The sequence below is a fragment of the Camelus bactrianus genome, chromosome 23 (genome assembly GCF_048773025.1).
Source record: "Camelus bactrianus isolate YW-2024 breed Bactrian camel chromosome 23, ASM4877302v1, whole genome shotgun sequence".
In the NCBI taxonomy this organism is placed as follows: Eukaryota; Metazoa; Chordata; class Mammalia; order Artiodactyla; family Camelidae; genus Camelus; species Camelus bactrianus.
The window spans coordinates 20,216,151-20,234,677 of record NC_133561.1 but is presented as its reverse complement, the minus strand read 5'-3'; the positions used below and the strand labels follow the sequence as shown (position 1 = coordinate 20,234,677).

At 32.2% G+C, this 18,527-nt stretch overlaps 1 protein-coding gene across 4 annotated transcripts in view; it reads right to left on the bottom strand.

Moving 5' to 3' along the window:
• AKT3 (AKT serine/threonine kinase 3) overlaps positions 1-18,527 on the bottom strand; it is a 207,801-nt gene that overhangs the window by 187,521 nt on the left and 1,753 nt on the right. For 2 of the 4 annotated variants that reach the window (XM_074351770.1, XM_074351769.1), the window contains exon 2: positions 9,604-9,761. Coding sequence is in view for 1 of the 4 variants with exons in the window: in XM_074351769.1 (XP_074207870.1) it covers positions 9,604-9,649 (46 nt within the window). In the remaining 3 variants the exon portion in view is untranslated. Of the gene's footprint in view, positions 1-9,603; positions 9,762-18,527 lie in introns of those variants that run through there. The other 2 variants (XM_045509444.2, XM_045509445.2) reach the window with 2 other exon arrangements.

The window sequence follows — 18,527 nt, the reverse complement described above, 5'->3', positions numbered from 1 at the left end:
AGGGTATTAAAAACAAAACAAAACAAAAAAAACCCTGGAAGGGCAACTATCCTTATTCTTTTTATAGAAGAAAACAACAATTGAGCCTAAATATTAATTATTAGTAAACTTGATGTCAAACTTAGCAATATTTTAGATTATTAACTAATAATAGCAACTACTATTTATTAACTATTTAATATATCCCATGTACTGTGATAAAAGCTAATCAAATATTATGATCTTTGAGTCTTACGACCATATAAAAATAAAGTAGATACTATTATCATCTCCATTTTATAAATGAGAAATTTAAGGCATATTAAGATTGAGTATTTTGCCCACAGTCATTAAAAGGCAAAGACTTGACTTAAAATTAAGTTCCATTCTCTTAAACACTGGATTAAACTGACAGTACTTAAAAATGAGAAAAGTAGAAGAGAGGGTATAGCTCAGTGGTAGAGCACATGCCTGGCATGCCAGAGGTCCTGGGTTCAATCCCTAGTGCCTCCATTAAATAAACGAATAAACAACAAAAAAAACAAAATTACCTCCCGCCAACAACAACAAATGAGAAAAGTAAATGAATGAGAAGTAACAGTAGATTCACTAAGAGCAAGTTACCTCAAACTAGTCATTCTTCTGTTCTGAATTACCATGTTGCAATAGCATAAACAAATCTCTAAGATATATTGTTAGGTGATTATGATGCCATTTATGCAAAATGAGATAAAACAAAAAGAATCAAATGTTTACAGAAAGCACATTAAGTCTCATTACTTTAATTATCCCTCTTCCTGTCCCCTGCCCAATCTCTTGAATCCTAGTCTCTCGGCAAGAGGCAAATACTACTTACAGTTTGGCATTATATTTCTGGTTCTTAAATATTTGAGGAAAAATATGACTTTATATTGGCATAACACACTTGACAGTGATTTTGTTCTGAGAAGGAAAATACAGTGGAGGAATTATACGGTACTATATTTATTTATTTGCCTCTTTAATCTTTTACAAAAAGAATTCATGTATTAACTTCCATAATTCAGATTTTTAAAATCATAATAGTGCTCAAAGAAAACGGCAAAAATTTCTAAGTAGGACCTCAATGGCCTCCTTGGAAGAGAAGTATGATATAGCAGACTGCACAACAATTAAAAACCTTTACATGACAAAAACATACCATAAAATTAAAAGGCATAAACAAACCAGGGAAATATTTGCAACAACAACAAAATGATTAATAAACTAACAGTATTCTGCAGATGCAAAAAGTTCTTGTAAATAAATAAGAATATATACTATTTGTGAATCTGACTAAAGACATAGGCTTCTTATATAAAAATTGACTAAGAATATGAAAAGCAATTTATTTGAAAAAAAAATGTCTAAAAACAGTAACAACAAAGTTTAATCTAAGTAACAAGAAATGTAAAATAAAATAGCAATATAATCGCAAAAACTAAAAAAGATAACACCCAGTGATGGCTATGGTATGAGAAAGCACAAACTTTTACAAGTTAGTGATGGGAAAGTAAGTTAGTAACATCTGGACAACAAATTGGCATACGTAAATAACTTGTATAAACAAAACATAATAAAACTTCCTCTAAAAGGTGACTGCAGCCTTAAATTGCAGTGATAGTCCTGCCAAGACAGACATCAGAGGCTAACAGTCCTGCTGTGATCCTCCCTGCACTGACCACAGCTACACTGTTACACTCACTTCTGGGCACCACATTTTAAGAGAAACATTGACAAAGAGGTATTTCCACAGTAGGACACCAGATTATGTATAAGAGGGCTAAAGACCATGTCATATAGTAAACAAAAGAAAACATTTTGCTTAAAAAGATGATTTCAAAGAAGACATCATAGTGATTTTGAAGTATCTGAAGGCCTATCACATAGAAAACAGATCTTGTTTTTATACTGCTCAGAACAGCAAAACAAATACCACTACTAGTGCTCAGAGTTGTTAAATGATTAAAACAGTTATGTCTTATACAGTGAGATTTTAATCACTCACAATTATCTGAGATCAGTGATTTACCAGAAACACATCAGAAAAGATTCTTCCTACAGGCTTAAGTTTCATGAACTCAGAAGTACTTGTCAGTTTTAACAGTAAAGCAAAAATTATCCTTAAAATATGGGTAAATTTTCCAGAACATCGCATATGATCACCACTATATTTTCACTACAGTGTCATACTTAACTGATTTAGATAACTTGTACACTAACCCATGCGGGGACTATCAGGGTTCTGTTCAGCCACCTCTGCCAGGAATAACCATTCACTCAGCTCTATCACTTCCTACCCTTTTAAGTCCCTACGCACAAAAACTTGACAGATATATGACCTGTTCTAGAACCCCAGGACCGTATCCTAGATACAGGCTGCTTTCATAACTGTGATCTATTCTGTGTTCCCTGCCTTCCCTCAGCTGCCCCAATTCTAGATCCCTGACCTGAAATCTGTGACATACTACTGTCTGAGCTCCTTGATTGTTTTCTTCCTCCTCCTTATTCACTCAGCAAAGACTGAATAAGAGCCTACTATATTCAAGGTACTGGTAGATCCTGTATGAGAAAGAAATACAGTTATACTGGACACAGTTCTTCCCCTCAGGGAGCTTACAACAGAGAAGGTAAAATAATGGATTATGTAATAATTAGTCAATATAAAGCCAAAAGGAAGGAAAGGCATGAAAGTGATAGAATATTGACAGACAAGAAGAATCATTCTAATTTTGCGAGACTGTGATCTGGGAAATACTGAGAAGATGATATTAAAATTTGGCCTTGTGGATTGTGGAAGATTTTCTTCAACAAAGACAGAAGGCAAAAATAAAACATGCCAAATAGAAAAACCAGCATAAGCGAAAACATATCTATAAAAAAATACAGTGGTAGGTGCACGGCTGTCACATCAGTTAAGACCAATGTGACTGATTATTGAATGCCATTAGACAATTAAAGAAAGTTTCTCTGTTGCAAAGGATATAGAAACTACGGAGGTAGCTTCTCCAAGGGAGATACCCCAACAAGTTCAAGAGGTACAGTTTCCCTGCACTCCCCACCGGGACGGAGAGCAGTGAATGACACTACTCAAATAGCATGAGGATTTCACTAGATGGAAGATACTCCCCTCTTCCATTCTTAGAGAGTTTTAAATCCTGACCAACAGTTCTGAGTACCTCCCTTATTTAGTACTAAAAAAAAATTTTTGTTAACGAACAAATAAGTTCTCTTAGGAAAACAGGAATAGAAAGGAAGCTTCTCAACTCAATAAAGGGTAGCAATGAAAAACCTACAGCTAATGTGGTATCTGGTGGTAAAATAAATGCTTTCCCAATGAGATAAGAAGTAAGGCAAAAATGTCCACTCTCACCAATTTTACTCAACATTGTACTGGAGGTCTAACTAATGAAATAAGACCAGAAAAATTAATTACAGGCATAAAAACTGGAAAGGAGGAAACAGAACTGTGGCTCTTTGCAGATAACTTAACCATCAACATAAAAAATCTTCAGAGTTAACATTAATAAGTGAATTTAATATGGCTGCAGGATACAAAGTCAATACACAAAACTCAATTATTGATTGGGATGGTGTATAACAGCAACTTTACAGAATGCATATGAAAGCTTATCATTTGATGGTTCTCTCCATTTGGTTTACTTGGTTAAATTTTTCAATACAAAAATACTGAAACAACAGGAAAAACAAATTTCACATTATTGTAAATACATTAAATCTCAGAGTTTCAATACCAGTAGAAAACAAATTTAATTCTTCCATGTTTCTTCTCCATTTGTAACATCAATAGTCAAAGTGAGCTTCTCTAATTTATCATGTGGTTTATAGTCACCACCACAGCTCTTTACTCTCTACGGAAAATGTTTGCTGGTAAGTAGTAAACAGGAAATGATACTGTCATTTTCTTTTTGCTTAATCACTTTATGATTTACTTCAGAAGTAATCTGAATAAAACATGAACAAAATGTACACAAGTACACACAAATTAAAGGAGAAGGAAAGTCCTTTGGACTTAGATGAGCACCCCCAAAAATGTGCACTTTGTTTTCTGTAACAACTTACAATTGACTAGATCACAGCAATCACAATAAAACATAACCCAGCTTACAAACTTTGTTAATGAATTATATTTTACACAGTGGGCATTAAGCTATTTTGTAAGAAAACTCAAAAAACTATAAAGTTTCAGCTTAGAATTACCAAATACTAACATTCTAGTTCATCTAAACAAACCATTTCATAGAGGGTAAAAAATATATAATTCAAGGGACACAGTTTATGGATATCCCTGAATTAGATACCATTAAGTACAAGACAAATTAGGGAAAAAGTTCTCTGGAAGCACAAGCTGGTTATACGCACAGAACACAACATGAAAGTTCAACAGATTAGGCGCTAAAACGAGGAAAAGTGTAAGAAACTAATACACGCATGCAGCACTTTCATCAATCAAAATGTTTTAATGGTAAAACCACCTCTTAGATTTGTGTCAATTTCAAAACAGTAAGATTATGAGTTTACTAGAAATATATTATAAATTTTAACTTCTTATCAAGAAATTGGCTCTTCACATTAGTAAGAGACTACTTAGATTTTTAAGAAATAGTACCATTAACTAAACAGAATTTTATAAATTATGATGAGCCTTTATGTAATATTATTAAATCCACTTAATTCTATAATTTAAACCTTTTAAGCTGGTTAAATTTCCCATTTTATTAATACAGTAAGTTTCTTCAGAGAAAATTATCACTAGCTGTACTGGAACAAACTAAGCAAAATTTTTGACATCTAGAGATTCTGAGTTACCTAAAGTAAACCAAAAGCTGGTCTTTGAAAAAGACATTTTAACAAATGTTTAATACAGGAGACATTTTAACAAATGTTTAATACATATGCAGATGCTTCTTATGCTGATGTGCAGCCAAACTGTGAGATGCTCTCCTAGGACCATCAAGAGGAAAATACAGATAATACTTTATTCAAGTTTGCAACTCATGTTTCTTTTGTCACTTCTAACACCAACAATACCATGTTGATGTGTTATGTCAATTATCTCAACTGCTCCAGAAAAGTACAGAAAAAATAAGTGACACTACTAATATACCACTACTAACCAAAGTTAGGAAAGCATCTGTCCTACATAATAACAATAATTATCTTTAAATCCTTTTCTCCCTTTTCTAGAAAGATATTTATTGAAGAGCAACTTACTCACATTAAAAGTACAAGTAAAATAAGATTATATCTGGATAGAAGCTAAGAACTGACTCATAAATACAGGTTTAAGAAAAAGGACTGATATTCAATGTAAGGACTGTATCAAAACTTTTTTTATCAATACCTTTTATTTATAGTTTAATAGTTTAAAAATACTCTTCTACATACATTATCTCATAATGCTTACAACCACACCATGAGGTAAAGAAGGCAGATATACTTATTTTCAAACAAGACACCAAAGTTCAGGTGATAATAATCTTCCCCGGGTAACAAGTTAAGAGGCAAATAATTAATACTCTTCTGGGAGAAATTCTTTGATCCAAAGTATAGCCAAATAACAAACTATAAAATAAAATATGCTTGATGAAAACACAAAATTATTATTAAAGTAATACTGAAAAATCTCTAAAGGAATGAATTAAGAGTGGAAGAAAAAAATGTAATGCTCAATTTGGTTTTCCCTAAAATTTCAAGTAGTCTTTTCAAGAGTACAGTTAAACACTACCATCACAAATCCTCATTCAGTGGATCTAATTTATCAAAGTATAAGGTAAATACATGACCTATAAAAACAGAGGACACTATCTGTAACTTTAGACTTTAATTCAGAAATATACATAGACAAACAAGGATCACCAGACACCTGAAGAAAACAAACACCATCAAAAAAGAACCAAAATAAGCACAAACTGGAAGAATAATTCACAGAGGAAAAACAACTTAAAATCTATTTGGTGTTCTAAGATTAAAGATTATATTATATACATAAAATAAAAGCAGGTGGTCACAAACTAGAGAGAATTCCCAGAAATATAAAGTAATAGTTGAGATAAGTAATTCAATCTCAGCTCTCTGAAGAGAAAAAACAAAAACATGGCAAACAAAACAACTTCAAAACATAGTATTGGTACAGAAGCTATAGGGGGGAAAGCAAAAGAATAGAGAACATAGAAAGGAAAAAATAATGAAAGAAATACAGATCTCCCAGAACTGAAGACATAAGGCCGCATTTTCAAAGGGCCCACAAAATGCTTTACTGAATGAATTTAAATGAATTTAATTCACTCAATGAATTTAGAAGGACTGTAACTCATCCTATTTAAATTTCATAACACCAAGGATAAAGAGGCATCAACACAAAAAGCTTCCAGAGAACAAAAACAGGCTATCTACAAAAACACTATTCATAGTAGCATCAAGCCTCTATCAGTAAAACTGGTCATTAAAAGGTAATGAAATGCAACCGTCAAGATGCTGAAGGAAACTTATTTTAAACCTGAATTCTATACCCAGCCAGGGTATATATCAGGTGAAAAAGTAAAAAAGATACTTCAAACACTGTGTTAACAAGTACCTACATGCATTCTTTCCAAAAAAATTACTTCAGACAGTGCTCTAGAAAACTGCAAAATAAATCCAAAACAAAAAGACGAACAATGTGAGATCTAAGAAAGTACAGAACTTATCCAACAATGCAATTAAACAGCATGATATTAGCTAAGCATCATCTTCAAAAAAGTCAGTTCATATCAGAACTTCAACAAATAGTAAAAATAAAAAGCTCAATAACCAAGTGATATGATGAAGAAGGCACACACCCTTCCACCAATACGGGCAAAGTGTGGCAATTAGAAAATCCAGGAAAAAGTTATATTCTAAACTAGAAGCCAGACTGCAGTATGGGATGATTCTGAGTACCAACAGAGTATAAAAATCCACTCATTCTCTATGGATCCCATCATACAAATCATACTACTCTTCTTTAGCAGAGAGTAGTATTTACATAATCATAATATAGATTACTATTGCTTTTCAGAATCAGTAAGTATAACTATTACAAACCCAGACAATGTAAAATAAATGTTACAGTTGACATCAATTGGAAAGGAAATGTGGAATTCAAGGGAAAGATTGTCAGAGGGTACCAATTTTTCTCAACTTGTAAAGCAGCAAGTTTAGACATGTTTAAAAGCTTCCTAGAATTAACAATGCAACAGCTAGAAGTTTAACCATAAATGCCAAAAACTAAATGAATAAAAGGAAGAAGGGAGAGACTAGGTATTAAAATTTTAAATTCTTCATTTTTCACAATGGAGATATACTAGAATCATCAAAAATAAAGTTTAGCATATTACATATAAAATTACTGTGATTATTATCATCAGCAGAAGATGTAAAAATAGAAAAGGTCTAAAATGGTTACCTCTGAGGACAGAAACTAGTTGGAAGAAGTGGAGTTACTTTTCATTCTATGTCTTTGTGTACTATTTAAAATCTCATGTTTATATGACTATTACTTTCCAGAACACACACACACACACACAATTACTATAATTCTCCTTCCCTAACCAATGCAGGAAAAATGAGAAAATCTTTTTCATTTTTTCTTTTTTCTATATCCCATGTATAAAATACCAACCTGCTATTCTGAGAAGTATTCCAGAGAAGTCATAATTAATTAAATAGACTCAAGAACCACTCTAAATCACTGAAAAAAAAGTGATAGTAATAGCTTACTGTGTTAGAATTGTCAAAACACACCGACATCCACTATCTTATTTAATCCTCACCAACAATCTTGTGAGAGCACTTTTTGAGATTAAAAAAAATAAAACTCCAAAAAGTTTAATGATCTGCCACCCCAAAACAAAATAGGAAAAATAATATGAATGTAATACAGCACTAAAATATGAAAATGTTTTCCAAATTTATAATATGAGAATAATACAAAAGAAATTAAATTTAGGAATACAAATAATCCACTTTGGAAGTTTAGCAGTCTTCATAAAGTTAAACACACACTTACCATATGACTCAGCAATCTCATTCTTAGGTTATTAACCAAGAAAAATGAAAAACACATTATGCAAAGACATGCACTGAAATGTTCATAGCAGTTTTATTCATAATAGCCAAAAACTAGAAACCCAAATGTCCATCAAAACTAGTAAACTGATAAAACAAACTGTGGTATGCCCAGACTGCGGAATACTACTCAACAATAAAAAGGAATGATATATACTAATGATATATACAACAAACTAATGATATATACAGCAACACAGATGGATCTTTCAAGTATTATCCCATGCGAAAGTAATCAGATGCAAAGGACCACACATTGTGATTCTACATATATGAAATTCTACAAAAGGAGAATTATAGTAGAAGCAAATTAGTGCTTGCCAGGGTTGAGGGAAGAGGACTGACTGCATAAGGGAATGAGGGAGCTTCCTGGGGTGACAGAAATTTTCTACATCATGATCGTAGGGTTTGTTACACTACCGTATAAATGTAGCAAAATTCATCAAAGAGTACACTTTGGTGAATTTTATAGTATGTAAATTATAATTCAATAAGGCTGATTTTTCAAAACTCACTAATACATAATCAGGCTTAACTACTGACAACAGCTGTTTAGTGTTACCTACAGACCTTCAAAGAATATTAAAATCACTAAATTATTAAGAGGTAACTTTTAACCAGAAAATAGATGTACTGGAACTTAAAAGCCCTGAGAATGGAACAGTCCTCATCCTACTAAATTTGGCCATGTGGATAAACAGTAGTTGCCTGGCAACCAGTCTAAACTCTAGATTTCTAATAAACACATTACCCACATTAGCAGGTAATCTCATGGAAGATAAACTAAGTTTTACATTGAAGAGTTCTTCCTTTAATATTGAAAATGAGCAATAATGCATTTGAATTTATTTATCTAAAGTAGGAGTGAACAAGAAATACTGAAAGTAGAACATGAAAAGTAAAAATTTGAAATTAAGCGTAAACACACACACACACATACACACAAAATCCCTTTCCTCTTCGGTCTTTTACTTCTGGACTTTATCTAATTACAAGATTATTGAATCTATGAGTTTGTGGGTGAACTCTTCCTCCTTTACTACTTTAAACCCTTCCCCGGCCACTGCCCAAATTGGCTTAATCAAATACTTTTATTTATTTATATATTTACATGTCTTTAAATGCATACAAGTTAGACACTTTTCTAGAGTAAATAATAGTAAATTATTCTAAAGACGTCTCTCTGGATTGTAGAATTTGTGGACAATACAGAAAAATACAACACAAACTTTCTGTAATATGCATGCATACAACATACCAGAAAGCTAAACCTTCATAACTTAATTTACAAATGATCAAAATCAAGAATTATAAAGAATCCCTAAATAACAAGCAAATTCCTAACACATATGTTAAATACCGTTTCTATCTTACTGGACATAGTATGTCGTAGTTTACTTTGTTAACAACATCGGAAAAAAATATCAATGTCCAGGATACCACTAAATGTTAGCACACTTACCAACCATATTATTTTCGGTTTTGTTGAACACTTACCCCTCTTCTGAACCCAACCTTCTTTCACAATGGTAACATCGCTCATGATGGCTCCCCTCTGAGCCCCCAACTTGCAGAAATGGTACTTTGTGATACCAGCTTTGGGGTTTGGATTCTCTGCTGCTGCTGCCCTTCCCACTCTCTAGTGATGACTCAGCCTGGAAGGAAGTATTGAAGAAAGAATTTCTTTTTTTTCCATTCTTGCAACTCATATAGCAATAACAAACAACTAATTCTTTGTAAATGTCTTCAACTGGCCTGACCTCACATAAAAGTCTAGCTCTTCAAACTGGAGAACTTATTTATTAAGTAGTTCTATAATGAATGCACTTCCTTCATCTTGTGACAGATTTCAAATGATAGTGAAACTTTTAACCTAAGAGGCTGCAGCAAAAAATATCTTAAGAAAACCACTGTCACACCTACACAAATAATACAGAAGATTTGCTTGGTGATGTGTGTTTGAGGCGAAAAGAGAAAGGAATGAAAGTGAGGTGGACTGAAAGTAAATCTTCGTGTATGTCTAGTTTCAAAATTCCTGTAAATTTAGAAATAGCTATGGCAAAGCAACTGTGAATGTTTCTAATTGCTGGATTTTATGTAAGAAACAATATACTAAGAAACCACCACTTATGTATCCTTGCTCTGCCTTGTTTCAAGAAATATTTTAGGTAGGTTATAATAAATAAAATATTATAAATAATATAAAACCAATTATCTTTAATGTAAGTGAGACAAAGGGAATATGAAAGTGGGAAACAGTATGGAGTATTCTAGACATGTCAAGAACTACTGCAGGTGCTCACATCTATTAATCTCAGAAAATCTTTGCAACAACCCTATGAGGGTACAATTAACTCCATTTCCTAAATGGGGAAAAGATGCTCACAGAGATTAAGCAGCTTGACTGATTTCAACACAGCTAATGAATGATGGCACCAAGAGCTGAGCGCAAGCTGACTGCAGAGCCTGCATTCTTAACTCCAAAACTAATACTGCCTTAAGTAAAGATAAAAAGAAGCCAGAGTAAAAATCTACATATTTGTGAAAGATGGGTCACAATTTTAGCACAAAGCTTTCAGGAAGCAATGTAAATAAGGAAATACAATTGGTTTCAATATTTACAGTATCCATAAATACTTTTAAAAAGAAAAAAAGAAGTTACTCAGAAAAACAATTCTTCCTAGGACAAAAATCTGAAATTTAACCCACAAATCTTTAGAAGACATCTTGCAGTGTCAGAAAGTCCTCAAAAATATCCTCACATATATGCAGCAACGAGTTTTATAGGGCTATTTCTTATTGTCCCTCTCAATCTAAAAAGGAAAATGCCAAGAAAAAAGTGGGTTAAAGCATTTCCACAGAAAGGGACCAAAAAACTTGATACAGGAACCCAGGCAAAAATTTTAGATAACCAAAAAAATGGATGGATGAACTATACAACTATCCTAATTTTCTCAAATTGGGTTTTGATTAGTAGGTATAGCAGTTAAGTTCAACATTAGACTCCCTAGCCAGTACTGAACTGAATTACAGTTCTTTCTCCAATGCAAATTAAGTACAGAGCCTAATAATCATTTAGCATCAGGAATCAAGACTAACATTCTTTTAAGCCTGACAAAATTTGTGTGGCTGAATAAAAGACCACGCCCATCTTGTCCCACGCGGCTGAGGAAAATAACTACAGCCAGGGCCAAGACTGTCCTCAAAATCATTGTCTGCTACTGTACAGAGTCAAAAGGGATATTAGGATCTGGCTGTATCTTCTGAAAATATGCCTGACAGAATACTAAGAGAAATTCCAAAAAATTAAGAAGAAAAGAGAGTTAAAAAAAGAAAAAAAAATTCTTTGGTCAAATAAAGCTGGGAAATTCTATAACCATGTCCTCTTGAAACATCACTATTACTGTATTAAAGGTACAAAATATATAACGTATAACCTTATTTATCCCAGCAAATCCTAAATTTATTTGAACACAAAAGGCTTTTTTTCCCTTTAGTTAACATATATTGAAGTCCAGAGGAACACGCTGTGAGAAACAGATACATGAAGTGGCCACATAATTCAAGACAAGATCCATTTCACCATTAAAAACAGGCAAAACAAACAAAAAAACCTTCAGTAAAGAATCAAAACATCATTATAATTTGATTTATGTAACTTCCTGAAGAACTCAACATAGTCAACTGGCTACTTAATACAGAACTAGATAACATGAAAAGGTTAACTCTTTATAGAGCATAAATAATTACAGTTGACCCTTGAACAACAGGGGTTTGAACTGCATGGGTCCACTTATATGTGGTTTTTTTTTTCCCTTCAATGAATATAGTACCTGTGTTTTCATTTTACAGATTTTTAAAGTAACTAAGTGTGGGGGAAAGTTTGTGTTCAATTAGAGATCACAATATGTGGTATCAAAGAACTAAAATTTGAGTCCTAATTCTATCCGAACTGTTTCAGCTTCCTGCCCTTGAATGAGTCATGTATCTTTGTTTTTGAGGCAGGATTGTGGTGGATGGATTTTTGACACAAGTATGGGGGTGGGGGGCATCCCTAACTCCAGCACTGGTAAAGGGTCAACTGTATAAGGAAGTTAAATATTAGGAACATTAGTGCAAAACGATGTCTTTAAAAGAACTGAACTTAAGAGAGTTTTTTCTTTGGTAGTACTTATAGCAAGGGGCTTCACATCTGTTAAGCCATTCTTGGTTTCTGACTATAAAATGAAAATTCGTATCTTAATATTTAGGGGATTGGAAATGCAACAGATCAGGGATCAACACTTAGTGATAACCATAAAACAATATATATCCAATTAACAAATATAAAATACATAATTTCCTACTGAAATAACTTGCACTATAATACCCTTATAAAGAACATCAGAAGAAAAAAAGTATTTTCAAAATTGATTCTATTTTTTTAAGTGGGCGTTTCATTGTTACAAGGGACCTTCATTTTACAGTTGAGGAAACAGAAGTCAAGACAGATGAAATGACTTGCCCAACGTCACACAGCTACTTTATAAGAGAATCAAGAGCAGAGAAACAGGCACACACTTTCCACTAGCACTGCCTCTTCAGTACAAAACAATACACTGAAATATTCAGATCAACCCCAAATCAATGAATTTTGGTTTATAATGAAACCATTTCCAAAATCAAGTTATTTAAAGATATCTATCAGTTTCTATATATTTAGATTAAACTCTGTTAAAATATATGTTAAATCAATAGGACAAAATGTATCTTCAACAGGGCCAGGTAACCCAGGCATCATAGAGATAGCTTTATCCATTTTGCATCTTAAAATGTTACCGAATAGTACCCATAATCATAATTTTCAGCTTTAAAATTGCTCTTGGGTCTCTACTGACTAAAATGATACATTCTTTGAACACAATTCAAAAGACATTCAAAGGTATACTACTCTAGAATTATGATCAATAAGATAGAAATAAATGCTGTCTTTAGTGTACAGAACCAATGCTACCGACTCTCAAGCAGTAAACCACATTCTTTGATCTACTTTTCCTACAGTGGCAACCCTCCTGCACCAAGTCAAATACCTTCTCCCACTCAGTCTCCCATGTTACTGAAAACACTAATCTGCAAAATGATGGCCTGGACTTTAAGTCTGCAATCTGTTTCCTAAGGTAGAGTGAAATTCACCTCTTCCTACAGTCCTAACTTCTCTAGAAATGTGTTCTCTCTAATAAGCTTTAATAAACAAAATCTAGTTTCTTTTTCTTTTAAACCTACTGCATTAAACATTTATTGCTGGATAATCTAATTTTTCCTATTCTTATAAAAAATTTCATACAAAACTCTTGTTAGGTTCAATAAAATTTACACAAAGCAGTTACACTAAAGGTATTTTCATTCAGAATTACTTCACAATTTGATTATAATTACCCTGAATCATCATTTTATGACTTATAAAACATTTTCACATCTTCTACCTCATTCAGTAGCCATATTATTTAGTAAAGCAATTTGACATTGCCTGGCACAGAAGACATGCTCAACAAATATGGAACAAGTGAATGAATGAAAGAAGATGTAGCTTTAGATAACTATCAATGATGAAGCAAATTAATACTGTAAGTCAACAAAGAGAATGGTATGAAGCTATGATAAAAACAAATCTGAACTTAAACATTATGGAAGCACCTACATATAAATAATTAAAATGATAATATTCTTCCCTATTCATTGAAGTATGTTTCCCATAGACCTCCATTAATTTTAAGGACTAGCACACATTAAAATTATCCCTTTTTTCCTCAACATTTTTTGACTCTTCTTGTTGAGATGATCAAGTTTCAATTCCCAAACAAATCAAGCATCAACACTGACAAAATTACCCATTAGGAGAGAAAAAAAGCAAAAGAATGGCACATTTTCTTAATGATACCGTAAGGAATTTTTTAAAGATACTTGCTTATGGCAGCCAATCATTCAATTTTAAGCAATAATTAAACTTCTTCAAACACCTTTTTAAAATATCATTCACCCAAGAAAATATAATACATACATGTATTTATTGAGTCAATAAATATGTATTGATTATCTTCTCTGGGACAAGGACGAGACAAGTAAAACAAAGTATCTCAAAATCTTTTCCAAACCTATAATGATGCCACCAAAGTGCTTTCACATGTATTTCCTCATTTAACTATACAAATGAGTATGTGCAGCAGCTATTGCATCTACAATGTTGAACATAAGAAGACCATAACCTATCAATAATGATGACATTATTTCCCCACAATTACCATAACAAGTTAGTGACAAGTAACAAGAATGACTACCTATAATTCAAGTCTTCCATCAGTATGGCATACTTTCTACAAAATAACACAACATGAACTCTCAAAAATATGTATAACATTTTGGGAATAGTTCTGAACTTTTTTTTCTGTAACAAACTGTATTTCAGAAATCCAATAAAGCACAATGTTTTCAAAGAAGCTAAAAATTAAATATAACTGTTGCATCACAAACAAAATTATAACAAGACTAGAAGTAAGTTGACATGAAGTTAAAAAGAACCCCCAGCAATTCTTTTTTACAAATAAGAATAAAATTCATAGGTTAATAACTTCCTGTATGTTAATTTCTAAATTAAAAACCATGATACAATTCTATAATACAACCTTGTCTAAACTACTATAAATTTGGCTGTAATTAATACTATATTTGCTCTGCACCATATTTTTTACTTTAGATATGCTAACCAAACTGAATTAATGAAGAACAACTAATGTCCAAATACAACAGAATGCTGCTACTATGAAATACAAATGACTGTCAAGGGAATTATAATATAAATTCATGGTATTTACTGATTTTAAGAAATAGGTGAAACTAATACATGCCATAATAAATGCATAAGACTATATAAAACTTTTAAAAGGATTTGAGGAAAAGGAAAAATACTGAAGTGGAAGAAAAATTCAAGGTAACCTGATCTGCACTTCAAGTAACTCTAAGCCAGTCTGTCCTTTTAAGAGTTATTACCCTGCAAACCACATATCATATAGGGAAGTGAACCATACAAACAATGTACTTTAGATACCTGTCCTCCCTTTAGACCAATACTTTCTGGGGACTTTCTTAAAACTCTTTCTATAAATATTTCCACTGTTTTACACTATGGGAAAATACCTGAATAAGCATAGGCAAGATTTCTAACTTTCACACAAATTATCAGTTATTCTAAACTGCCAATTCTTAAAAATCAACTTTTTAAACTATGAAATATATATATACAAAAACAAAGCATTTACCCCCTCTTCCCTACTCCTGTTTAGGCCATTTGAGTGTCATTTCAACCAACATATCCATTATTAATCAAATTTAAAACCAACTTGTGCTGGATGATATACTTAACATTGTGATTTGAAACAACTAAGAAAATGCCTATTGGGAGTCCCCTGGCTCACCTAAACCACTTAACAAGCTATTGACAAATTAGCTTCTACGTTTCTCATGTAAAATGTGTCTTGAAAGCACTTATATAATAACACAGGGACAAGTTAAAGGTTGGTAATAAAACAATCTCAGTTGCATACTTGGCCATATTTTTCCAATACACATGTCAAGTCCTCCTGCTATCTAACTTGGGAACCTCCCTGATTATACAACAAAAAGAATCCACATACATATACACACAAAATACAACTGGTATATGGTCCATTAAATGCCAAGAATTAGCTTGACAGGTTTTACTCCTGATTAAACTGAGAGTTAAACCAGTAGGTATGGAATCCAATAACAAAGTCCATCATAATGGTGCATTAGAAAGAGCAAAGGTCAGGCCAGGAAACTTTGGTCCCTGTTCCCAACTCTGCCCTGCCCAGGGTGATGCTCTATAAGGTCCTTTAAGCCTGTGAGCCTCAGTTTCCTTAGCCATAAAAATAAAAGTGTAGCATTAGATGAACTCTAAATAGCTCTTGCTTGAGGTTCTTCAAGTTCAAAGCTACTCAGTATCGGATGGCAGTATCCTGACACAGTCCCCGTCCTCAGAAGGTTAATATGTAGTTGAGAAGATAAAACATTCAAACATCAGTTAAACTCAGACAAAATTTGGACTAAATTCCAATACTGACAAAATACCATATTCCTTCCCCTCCCATCCCTTAGATTCCTAAATATAGTCAGAGGCTTTTTCAATTAACATAGGAAAGAAAAATTCACATTTGAAAGTCTTCTAGTGATTTCTTCTAGGAATTTTTTTTACGTTTCCCTCCGAATATTAGCAAAATATACCCATTTAGAAATGTGAGATATCTGTAATTGGTGACAAATAAATTTAAACAGAGTATTGAAAAGAAAAAGAACAAGAAAGCAAATCTACAGGCAAGAAGCATATATTAATTTACCTATCAACTATCTGAAGATTACCTAGCAAAAGAAATGTGTTTACATCTAACATGCTGAAAGGCTATGGTGTTACAATAAGACATGCAAACATTTGAGGAACTTAATTTGGCATTTGAAACAATAAAAATGAAAAAAAAAGTTATGGATCAGTCAGTTTAACTTCTTTAACTATATTGATTTCTGTAGAAATTCTATTGTACAACAGTACTGAAATGTAGCATTGCCATTGTTAACTCTAATAACAGGTACAAACAGGTTAGGAAAAATACTAAAAGTGTTTCAAAATTAGGAAAGTTAAAACAGATTTTTATAATGCCAGAAAAAGTGTTTTCTCCTATGAAAATCACTTTCAAAACTGTACGGGGTGTTGCAAGGATTAAATGAATTTATATGTGTTAAGCACATATAACAGTGCCTGGCATATGCAAATACTTATGAGGCACCATCCAGCAGTAACTCTAAATTGAATCTAGCTCTATCATATGTAGAAAACCAGGATAAAATATTTAAGTTAACATCCAGATGATTCAAGCGACTACAGAAAAGTACATGCTGTATGAAACCAAGATCAAGAATACTGATGCTCACCCTGAAACCTGGAGTTAAAAACAGAGAAATTTAAAATAATTTAAATATTCTAACACAAATCCACAAAAATGAATCATGTGTATTAACTTATATTAACTTAGGAAAAATAAAAATGGAAGTCAAATTACAAGACTGATTTAGTCAAAATGAAACGACTTCTTTTTCTGTTTTGCATCTTATTTTATTCAAATCTAAACAGTTCTAAATTAAATATTTTTAGTGCTTTAAACATAATCACACTAAAGACCAGATCCTATCAAATCATGCTAAAAATCCAATTAACATGTCATTAACAGTAATAGTCTTATCTTCCCAAGGGTGAATTCTATTAGTAAAAGGTATAACAACAAAAGAAAGTGCAGCTATCTTTTCACAAAAATATGCAAAGTTCAAGTAAACTCTAAACTTCCACTAGATCAATTTGTAAAACAGGCTTCTCTTTTTCAAAAAACCTAAATAGTTGGAAATTTCCATTGAATTTTTGTTAAGAGAATCTCTCATATGTTTAAATAAAAAGCAAGAGTTTAAAAAATCTTAAATTCTTATGTTGCACAAGACTATGCTAAGTACATCTGTCCTATGTTTAACCAAAACATGTTTAGGTTTGCAGTGATTCTGAAAACAAATTCACTTTCTAATGGGGGTGACCTTCTGGATGAAATGTAAATAGCAAAAGTTTTTAATCAAATCAGCCCCTATCACACAGTTCACACTTTAATATTTGTTGAATGAATGAATGAAATCTTATTGAAAACATTTTACAGCTATTAAAATTACATAAACAAAAAAGTCCAAAGCAAAACCCTTAAATATTCTGACATACACAACTTAAACTAAGAGTCAAACTAAACAATTTTAAGTTGAAAAACAAGTCATTAATCATTATAGAAAATCTAAATGTAGAGGACAAATGAATACAAATTACAGTTTTATAATTTTTTTTCCAGAATTACTTTAGACAAGATATTATTTTTAAACACTTTAAGAGAATATACTACATACTGCAAATATACAATACAAACATGAAACTAAAACTCTACATTCACCTAACTCCATATTCTCATAATGTCTCATTCGTGTGATGCACTTCCCTCACTTTAAAATTAAAAACTCAAGCCAATCAAAGATATTGGGGTAAACTCTGGTAAGAAAAACAAAAAGCAGATCTTCAAATGCAGCCTCATGTTTTTAAACTTTCAAAGTCAAGGCTCTGTATTGGCAAAAACAAAACAAAACAAAACAAAACTACAGTCCTGAGATGTATCTTTCAAATAATTGTGCATTCAGTTATATACCTTGGAAAATGAGTAACACCAATAAGTAGATATTTTAATTACAGATGTTTTCATGTTTTAGACAACCACCTCCAGGAATATTCCTACTCATTTACACACCTTTCACAATGACAAATTCTTACGACAAATTTTCCTAAACCAAAGTCTTTA